This window comes from Aythya marila, assembly GCF_965140915.1.
Source record: "Aythya marila genome assembly, chromosome: 2".
NCBI classification, from domain to species: domain Eukaryota; kingdom Metazoa; phylum Chordata; class Aves; order Anseriformes; family Anatidae; genus Aythya; species Aythya marila.
Genome location: NC_139043.1, coordinates 109,206,543 through 109,216,937, shown reverse-complemented (window position 1 = coordinate 109,216,937; position 10,395 = coordinate 109,206,543). Strand labels below are relative to the sequence as shown.

Here is a 10,395-nt window from a genome sequence, read left to right as displayed (position 1 = left end):
CCTACATTACACAAAAGCTAAATGGAGCTCTGTCATTCCACGGTGTCCTGAGTGAGATGAGCAAAGGACTTCATCTGCTGCCGATCTCCTATAAACATCCAAGTAATGTAGCTACAAGAATCAATAAGCAAACTTTAAGCATAGCATGAATGCCAAGGCAGTTAGAATAAATTGTACACGAACAGATGAAGGAGCTATCTTCTGTCATGACTCTGCATCACTGCAAGATTACAAATTCCAATCAAGAAACTCTGAGTTTGTTATAAATAAATAAATAAATAAATAATAATAATAAAGAAAAGGTACAATATAAGTACAATGAAGGGGCTCTGAGTGGAAAAGACATGATGTAATTAGATAGATACACTAAACCAGCAGGAAAGAAGAGGTGCTTAATTAGTAAATAGAAATATGATTGCAGTAGAAAACAGAAGCTGATTTCTACATCATGGTCTCAAAAACCTTTTCCATGAGCAGTTAAGAGACAGGTTATAGACCTCTTGAGCTGACAGGACAGCAGATATTGACTGTTCTTGCTCTTCACCCTTCTCTTTGACATTTGAAACTTCAATTCCATTCCAATTAGTTCAATCAATGGGACATACGTATTTTTACTGCAGTTAGCACTCCCTTTCCCCACTTTTATGGTCATAGATATAGAACAATTATTCTTGATATGCTCTATCTGAATGCAGAACTTGCCAATTTTGCTAGTGCCATAGTTCATTCTGGCTTATGATTCTTAGCTATGTCTACTCAAAAATATAATTATGTGCTTTAAATTTACCTTGTTTTCCAAACAAAAATATTTCTGATCTATCCATGGGAAGTTGGAATCTGAGACATTTTATCCTATCCTAGAATTTATCCTAAGAATTATCCTGTAGGTATTACCATGCAGCCTAAACAAAAATGTCTTGTTTTTGCTACAACTAGTAGTGGGAAAAAAAAAAAAAAAAAAAAAAAAAAAAAAAAAAGTCCATTAGATACTGGAAATATTGTCTTTCTAAAAGGAGCAGATTTTTATTTGTGCAATGTCTAAGCACTGGAAATGTCTTAGGAGAAAATTGCACTGGAACAGTGGGCGGTTCCGAACTGCTGGAAACTTTACAATGGCTTTTATGTTTAAACATCATTTACCAGCTGTTAAAGGTCAGCACAAATCCCATACTTTATCAGTATAAATGAAGCTTACAACTGCCAAGAAAACAATGCATTAAATAATGCAGTGATTTTTTACGTTTTTTTTTTTTTTCCTTCAGAAGTGAAAAGGACGTCTTGAGCAGTTCCATTTTTCTCCTCCTTATTTCCAACTGACAAAGCAAAACATTAATTAAATTATTTATACCAGAAATTTACTTACAGGGATGACACATTTTGTACACAAAGCAAGTAAAACATCTGACACATTGTATAGTGCCAGGTGCAGTTAAGAATGTGTAATACAAGTCGGCATCTAGAGGCTAAAAAAACCAACAAACTTGCTGAAATGTTTCATTATCAATTTTTATTTCCTACCATACACCAAATGTACAGCACAGAACACAATTTTGTTGTTTTGATGTAAGAAATATTAATTGTATGAAGAAACAGTATACAAACTACTCCAAATTAAAAAAATGCATACATCATTGCTCTTTACAAAAGGTCTAATTTACAGTATAGCTCATCAATGCATTTAAACACAAAAAAAAATATAAAGAAAAAGAAAAAAAGATCAGTGCACGTTACAAAACACATCAAGTACAAGGGAGGGAAATAAATACAAACATACTTCACAGAACATCCTGATCAAACAACCAAACACAGATAAATTAACCTGAAGCCAGAGTAAATCATAATAATAAATACATAGGTCAGTAAGATATTTTTTTTTACTTAAATAAAATATATAACAAATTTGTTAAAATATTTAGTAAATTAAATTTTAGTCTTTGTAATGAGTGAACTCATTTTGTATGCATTTAACAAGTATAACAAATGTTCACTTTTTGTTTTTTTTTAGCAAGTACAGTAACTTTAATAGCAAATTTTTTTGTTTGGCGTCCTCCTATTTATATTAGACAGCACGTATGGTAGCTTTTGAAAAATCCATTTAAAAATAAACACAGCTTCTAAGAACATACATTTTCCCCTGTCTAAACTAGTATTGAAGAGTTGAATCAACCCTCAAACAAAAAGCAAGCCCCACCTAATGCAGAACAGTGACCACAGTGCATGAGAGTTGAATCACTTTTGAATAGTACTTTTGTGCAGGAACAGTAATAATATAATTGTATATGTCAAGCCTGTGAATGCCATCATATTCAATCTAAATATAAATGAGGCTAATAAAAATAAACACTTTCATTATAGCACGGAAAAATTAAACACACGCTAGATCCATGTATACATTTACACTGAGGCACATATGCACATGAGGTGTGTGTGCATACAAAAAAGGCAGTTTAGCTGGTTGTTTATACCTTTTTCTTAAAAAAAATAAATATAAAAAAAACTTCTGAAACAATGCTTAATTACTTACAATCCCTGAAATAGACATTGCCTCGGTTATAGCAACTGCTAATTTCTGACGGATTCAGAAACTCTGTGCCCAGGCTAACTGGTGAGGGGGACATGCATGAGCACCTCTGCACCATTGCGTGGCCCCATCCCTTGTGCCTGCATGCCCTGTAGTGCCTGGTACCCTACTGAATGACTGGTAACCAATGCAGTGTCAGACTAGTCTTGGTGAATAAGGATGGGAGAAACCAATCAGCGTGTTGCTACAGTTCATTCAAAGAGAAGGGCAACCACAACTGCACTGGAGTAACATTCCTCTCCAGACTGTTGCCTTCTCCACGGCCATAAGTTCAAACCAGTATTGAATGCCATTTCAGGGGGAGATGTGTTTGATTCGTTATGTACAAAATCTTCAGCTTGGGATGTGTTTGCATTCTTCAGTTTCAAATCCATAGCAATACTGGTCACTTGGTTAAAACCTCAATGTATCATACCAAAAGAGTACCAGTCCTATCAAATTATCATTCTTGTTTAGAGATAATTGTCATTTCCCTCCATGAGCTGACTCTGAAAAAAACTGCAGTGGCAAAATAAATCTGAAGTTCTCTTGAAACATTTTAAATAATCATTCGCATAGGCTAAATCACACAGCCAAGTCAAGTGCTTTGCTGATTGCTATATTTCATTATTGCTAACGTATTCTTTAACACACTGTTTTCCAGCATACTGTGCTTTTAAAGAGCCCGAGTTCCCCACTAGTGGGCACCATTTATCTTCTCATTCCGTGCATCTTCACATCTCAACGTTACAGCAAACCCATTTCTGATACAAAGCCATTATAAAAAAGCAGGATGTGAGGAAAATAAAACTAGAACCACAGTTCAGTCATTTGTAACTTTCATATTTTTTTTTCTTCCTGTACAAACCCAGCAAGTTATTTAATTTACAGTATAACTTTCAGTCTATTTAAAATCCCATTGGAAAATAAATTAATAAACACATTTGTAAAAATATGGCAGGCTGCAAAAATGCTGTTAAAAGATAAAAAACAAAAACAACAAAACTCTTTGATTAGAAATAAATAAAAAATATAAAAAATAGTCGCACACACTTTTTACATTCACTTTACAAAAACTGAGTGCAAAAGAAGAAAAAAAAAGGAATTGTACTGAAATAAATACTAACAGAGTGCATTGCTGTTAATACAAATAGTCTGTTGTGTTTTTATTCTTTTTCTTTTTTATTTTTTTTAAGTCAGCTGGGAAAAAAATAGTGCAATGTTGCAATTGTAAATGCAGCATGGCAACCTACACCCCTTAGCAGTACATGAACTCCTAACAGATCCATCTGGAGTTTACTGCTGTTAAGTAATTTCTGTTGCCCAGCAGCTTTCACATCCTACACATGGATGCCCTTCACTGCCTGTTTGATACTTTCCAGCAGAGCTTTGCATTCGGGGGAATAGTCCCGTTCCAGATTGCTGTACATGTCTGTGAGTGTATTTACATATGCTTCGAAATTCTGTTCACTGATTGGCCCCTAAATGAAGACAAAACAGATTATAATTGTAGGAGATAAAATTAAAGCAAAAACAAAACAAAACAAACAAAAAAAAACGCCACAAACAAACACCCAACCCCAAAGCAAGGAAAAGCAGTGATATGGCAAGAGGGGAGAAGTTATAAACCTGATGGTCATCCATACTAATGAAGGATTTGTAGAAATGGAGTTTTGTGTGCAACCACACACTCTTCTAGCAAGAAAAGAGCTTGGAGATGTTATCTTCAGTGTAAGTTGCTTTTCTATTGAGGCCTTTCCTATTGAGACTCTGGGAATATGGCTGATGTCCATAAACCTGTCCTCACCTAATTTCCCAGAGTTTCTCTTGAGATTTGGAAAGGGGACTGAAATTCTGTAGACCAACCTTTTGTGGATTTGGTTTGTGTTTGCAAGACATACAGGATGCGGAGTTTTTGAGAGGCTTTGCTGATTCCAGAAGAATCACAGCACTGAGCTGGATGAAACAGGTAAAAATTCTGACTTAGGAGCTAACAGTGAATACAGATTCTTGTGAAATTTTCACACCTTGTGCAGGGTAAACATTGAGATAGGGAGGGATAGGGAGTGTCTTGCAGTACTGGGCAGAAGCACCAGCGTTGGCTCGGTCTTGGAAGCAACTGAGACTATTAGCAAACAGAATTCATGATCCAGCATCTCTGAAGAGTAAGTTAGGCTAAGGAGAGCTCTGCTCTCCAGTACTGCATCTACAGCACTCCTGCTGGTCCCTGAGCTTGCTCAGCTGCTTCAGATGCTGGCAAAGCAGACTCAAAGAAGGTGTGAAGCTGCTGGCTGTGGTCTTACCATCTGTGGAAGTTGAATGTCAGCGAGGCTGGAGATGAGGGCTTGGCTTAAGCCAGCTAGCTCCTTCAACAGGCTCTCATTGTTCTGCTCTATGAGTTTGTTCTCTTCTTCTATTGTTTTCAAATTGCTCTCCATAGACGTGATCTACAAAACACAGGCACACAGTCACACGGACTCCTGGCAGTGCTGTAACTGCAGTTTGAACCCAAACTGGCCAGCACTTCTTTGTGAGAGAGGCAACAGTGGAGCTGAAATTCAGGCACTTTTTTTAAGGATGGATATAACCAGTCCACAGCATAGTCACAACAAGGTGGTAGTTTGCTCTGAACCAATGGACCTTGCTGCAGGTTCACAATGAATCACTGCATTGGCAAAGCACCATGGTTGGAGGAGCATGGAAATGAGCTCAGAGAAGGAGGGGTCCGTGCTGAGCTGGGATAGAGAGTGTGGCCTCAGGGGTGGTGGAAGGAAGGAAAAAGGAGGCTGATGTTTGCATTGCTGTCCTGCTCTTACAGCACCCCTGCTGATCGACCACAATGGCAGTGACAACGCTATTAGCAGCTGTGCTACTTTCCTGTCCTGCTCCTGGGTGGAGGGCAGAGCTGTGAGCTGCCTGGGATTAGTGACAGGGCTGAAAACAACAGGAGAAAAATACAGTGGGAAGGAAATTGAGCGGTTGAGCACACAATTGCAAAGATGATCTCCAACCAACAGAATGGAAACACAGGGTTTTTAGAAACAGCAGGAAAAAGCACCTGAGGTAGCAAAATGGTGTCCTTTTAGCACAAACCTGGTGGGCATACGCTGAGCCCTTAAGGGTTTTATGTCAAAAGCAGCGCTGAAAAACTGAAGGCGACAATGGCAGGGGAGCAATAGTCCCTGCTGCCCAGCTCCCCTGTGGTGGCAGCCCTTGGCCCTGCAAAGCAGGGAGTGATAGAGCCAGGTCCACAGGTGTTTTGCCCACCCTCTCCTTGTTAGGACTCCATCCCTCTGTCTTGCTTAAATCTCTTTCTTGCTGTGGCCAGGTTAGTCTTTGACATACACCAGGACTGTCCCCGGGGGAAGAATCATTTTGCCTGCCTGCACCCCACTGAGGCCTCTTGTCTGGAGCATGCTTTAGGCAGCCTAACTTCTGGCCAGACAAGACTAAATGGAGGTAGAGAAAAGCCATACAGGGAACATGTTATTTCAGCTGTAGTTCACGCTTTGCTGATCAGGCTGTCTTCACCAGGGAGCAATTTGGGGGGGGGGGGGAGAGGGGAAGAAATCTGTTGAAATAGATTAGGCCATCTCTGTGCAAATAGCAAAGTGAGACCAAGGAGAGACAAAAAGAAAAAAAAAAAAAGTGTACAGAAAAAAAAAGTGTACAGAAGTCCAGAAGTTATGGAAAAAAAAAAAAAATACACAAAAACCCTCACTGACATTCAATTTGGAATAGATATCTCAGCAACTTTTGCAGTGTGAAGCCCGATCATTTAGATTCAGCACAGGTGGCATAAACTCCACCCGTATTTAAACTACACATGCTGTGGCTGTTACAAAAACAGCATGAATCAGCACTGCATACAAGCCAGGAAGGTGCAAATACAGAGGGGTGTGGCTGCACTCTGTTTTGGATCAGTTCAGATTTACATGCAGTTTCCAGACCTGTTCTTATTTAAGAACTTTTTTTCTCCAGTTTGTAGTGTCACTAAAATATTAAGCAACTTTTTGCTCGTGCTTTGACCTGGTTTGCCCAGGTGACTCCACAGGTGCATGCAGGAATCTCCGTATGGAGGAACATAACTGGCTCACTCCACAGAACCACAACCAGCACCTGGAGGCAATTCAATCCCATCAGTTTACAAAAGAATGACAGTGAACAACTCTTTTCTCTAGCTCTCCCTCAAACTAATCTGCTGTACAAGTTAGCAAAAGGCATCCATCCTTTACCAGGTGTTGCCTGCAGGCAAAATTCAAACTATTTAAATAGTTTGACAGTGAGTAAACTAAAAAATAGACAGTGAGTAAACTAAACTAGATTGTTTTAGGTACAAAATCAATTTGCAGTAAGATTCAGAGCATGTTTGTAAGAGGTGATGCCCTCCCTAACCCGGGTTCTTACAGCAGTCATGGGACTCTGTGGTTTGCTCAACAAAGGTTTGGTCAACAAAGGAAAACAAATGTTTTGTTTTATAAATATATATATATATATTTTTTTTTTTTCTGCTCACCGAGATTAGCTCTGAACTGCCATTAGCCTATCACTCACCAGATCTTTATGACAATAACCAGGAATTTGCTGTTTATTTACAGCAAACAAACAAACAAAAGAGCTTGACAAAGAAAGTGTGTAGGATTTGGGTAGTTTTAATTGCTACAGAGTGAAGAGCCCACACAAGAATAACTGCATTTAAACATATAATTTACATATTTTATCTACTTGTTGTCTTTAAATAGCATAAGAAATAGTTAAAACTTTGGCTTTGATGTCATACCTGGGTTTGAAGTTTCATCATATCAGCTTCAATTTTAAGATTGGATTCATTCAGTTCCTTTATTTCCTCATCCAAGTGTCTGATTTCTTCATCACTTTCAATACCTGGAAATAGTTAAAAATACCAATATCAGATTTAAAGTGTCTACATAAAAATAGATATATGAGTAGCAAGGTATGCTGTTACTGAATAAGAGGAAGGTAACAGGCTTTTGATCAAATGACTGATCCTTAAATTGTCTGTGACTTTGCTTTTATTGTATTTTTTTTTCTCCTAACTTTAAAGCATCTATATAAACTGAAACATGTAAGGCATAATTAATGCTTTCTGAGATTTTGTGTTTCTCATTTCTTTTTTTTTTTTTTTTTTTTTTCTTCTTTCTAGCACAACATGCAAACACAAGCTCAAAGAAAGAGAAAGGAGAAAGGAAAAAACTTCTGGAAATGCTGCGAAGAGGAACATATATAATGAAACATGAAGGAGTATTTACAATTTTGTTTTAGTTTTAAACAAAATGTAGCAGCAAGCCTCCTTTACAGGGACAACCCCAGGATAACATCTCCAATAGTATAACTGCTGACTTCAGGAAGCTTATCCGTATCTGCTTCTGATCTTGCAAGAAGTTCTGTGGGGGCAAATCTCTATTTGGCAGAAGCACAGTCTTAGATAGGTGTGATAAATAGCGAAATCTAAATGATGGCAAAAGGGAAACTATCAAGAAGCTAAAACGCATTACAGGGAAAAAAAAATAAATAGGAGGACTTTTACATCCTCACAATTTAGGTAGCGTAAAAAAAAAATATCTTCAGCTCTTTACTGAAAGCCCTGTCCTGCACAATACTGTGCAACTATGACTGCTGGCAATGCATATCCTTCTTTCTGCTTACTGTCACAATGAGACAAACTCTGCCTTCAGAAAGTACAGTAGTTGTTGTTTCTGCTTTAAAACCTACAGCCCAGAACCGAGTCTGCTAGCAAGTCAAACTGGGAAATTTATCAGTAGCAGTCCCTGCCCAAGAGGTAGTGTGGACAGAGATGGGGCATGTCGAAGCAAACTCTTGTCCAGTGTGACACAGCTGTTTTGTTCAGCATTTGGAGGCATAAAGACAAAGTTCTCTTATTCCTGTCTCTTATCTATTTAAAGAACATGGTATAATAAAGCAGATTCCTATATATTTCCCCCTATACCTATTTGGTAGTTGTTCCTTTACTTTTAGTTGTCAAAACACTGTACACTTAAAACTAAACCATGTTGTATTCAAGTTGGGAGAAGTCAATTTCCACATCCAGTTTTCCTCTCTTCTATTTTAGTCATTAGTCATTAGTAATGTCAGCTAGTTTGCCTGATCTGCATCTATTGTTTATTACTAATTACACAATTAAAATTGTCTCCAAACAAACAAACAAAAAAAATGTTCTGAGATAAAATGAGAGCATATGACAAATGTTGAGTTATCATGAGGTAAATGAAAATAATTTTTTCTCTCATGCAAAGATTTTTTTAATTCAAGTTTAGTTATTGCTAGAGACAACTGAAAGGAGTGAGAATTAATGATAGAATGGCATAAAGGGGCATAAGTATAAATGGGAGTCAGGGCCCTTCTATCTAAATAAGTGTCATCATCTTTTACAAATTTCCTTACCACCACTTGCTTTAAGCTTGATAGTCATTAATTCTTCTGAAATTTTGCCCTTTTTTATGGCTTGTGCATTCAGAGGACAACCAGACAGGCTGAAACATATAGGGAAAAAAAAACATTAGCACCGACTTGAAAATAGCAACAATCCTTTCAGGCAATATTATCATGCACTTGGACAGACCTCTGTACCTAAGGTCACGTCACGATTGCCATTATAGCATAGCTTCAGGGAATGACATAACTCATAAAGAGCTATTTAACTGTATATTCCAGCTTGAAAATTGGCACAGAAATCTCAACTTATAAGTAAACAACACTTTCAGAATAATCAAAATGGCATTGGGAGCTATTATCAAGTTGCATGGAGAAGCATTTACAGAATTCTTGAAGTTCCACCACTTATAAACAAATAAACTATTGTTGCTCAGAGGAAAGGGGCAGTATGGTTGTTTAAGATGGCAAGTTTACCATTCTTAAAAACAATTAGTTAATGAGATGCTTTCCGTGGTGCACAACTATTGCATCATTTTGTTGATACATAATAATGATTGATACAATATTAACTCTGGGTATATCCTATAGACTGTAATAGCTTTTTTTGAATTGTTCTATTATATAATCAGTTTGCTTTTTAACCACCGTTCACATTTAATTACATTTTGTTATTTCAATGCTTACAATTTCATCAGATGGTAATTACCTGAGGCAATTTTTATAGCCCACTAAAGGGCTAAGATGAATTGCACTGTTGTAATACTATCTTTATAAATAATAAGGAAACACCTATAAGCTGAAGAACTGGCTCAAGGATTTGGAATTTGTATTCAGATGTAACCAAGTAAGAAGTGAAGAAAAAATTTGTCCTATCCTAGCAGGATATTTTTTTTTTTGTGTGTGTGTGTGAAACAAAATTTCTTAACAGACTTTTTAAAATAAAAAAGTAAAAACTGCTGAAGGTTTAAGTTAGCTTCCTGCCAGCTTAGTTAAAAGCCATACAAGGAAATGTGCTAGTTCTCCAGTTCTGGAATACTGTTTAGTTTCTCTGTCCAGAGCTGATAACTAACTGGAAAAAGGTCTCAAAACTATGTTTGACTTGTTGGATCTCAAGTGTGCTATGAAAGGATATAATATCATGAAACTATATTAATGCTGTGATCTTGAGTGTAATCCAGCCTTAAGTAGGACAGAAATCATTCGTATGTGTGAGTTGCAATCAGCTGACATACTTTTTATGTTATTGGCTTGAAGCTTTCATATTGCTTAGAATAAATTAATTAGCCCCAACTTAAAGCGGTGTCATAATGAAAACACCTTAGCATAGGATACAGCTCATAAAGAAAGTAACTGGACAAATCCACTGCTTTGCATGTTTCTTCTCCATTACAGAGAGGACTCTATAATTTTACATATGAGCA

At 37.2% G+C, this 10,395-nt stretch overlaps 1 protein-coding gene across 3 annotated transcripts in view; it reads right to left on the bottom strand.

Annotated features, from left to right (window-relative positions):
* Positions 1 to 3,900: 3,900 nt before the first annotated feature.
* The window catches only part of ST18 (ST18 C2H2C-type zinc finger transcription factor), a gene marked incomplete at its 3' end in the record, with an annotated part of 67,446 nt that continues 60,951 nt past the window's right edge, over positions 3,901 to 10,395 (bottom strand). For all 3 annotated transcript variants that reach the window (XM_082752687.1, XM_082752688.1, XM_082752689.1), the window contains 4 exons: positions 8,984 to 9,072; positions 7,341 to 7,444; positions 4,864 to 5,007; positions 3,901 to 4,041 (listed from right to left, as the gene is read on the bottom strand). In XM_082752687.1, the coding sequence (XP_082608813.1) occupies positions 3,901 to 4,041; positions 4,864 to 5,007; positions 7,341 to 7,444; positions 8,984 to 9,072 (478 nt within the window). The remainder of the gene's footprint in view (positions 4,042 to 4,863; positions 5,008 to 7,340; positions 7,445 to 8,983; positions 9,073 to 10,395) is intronic.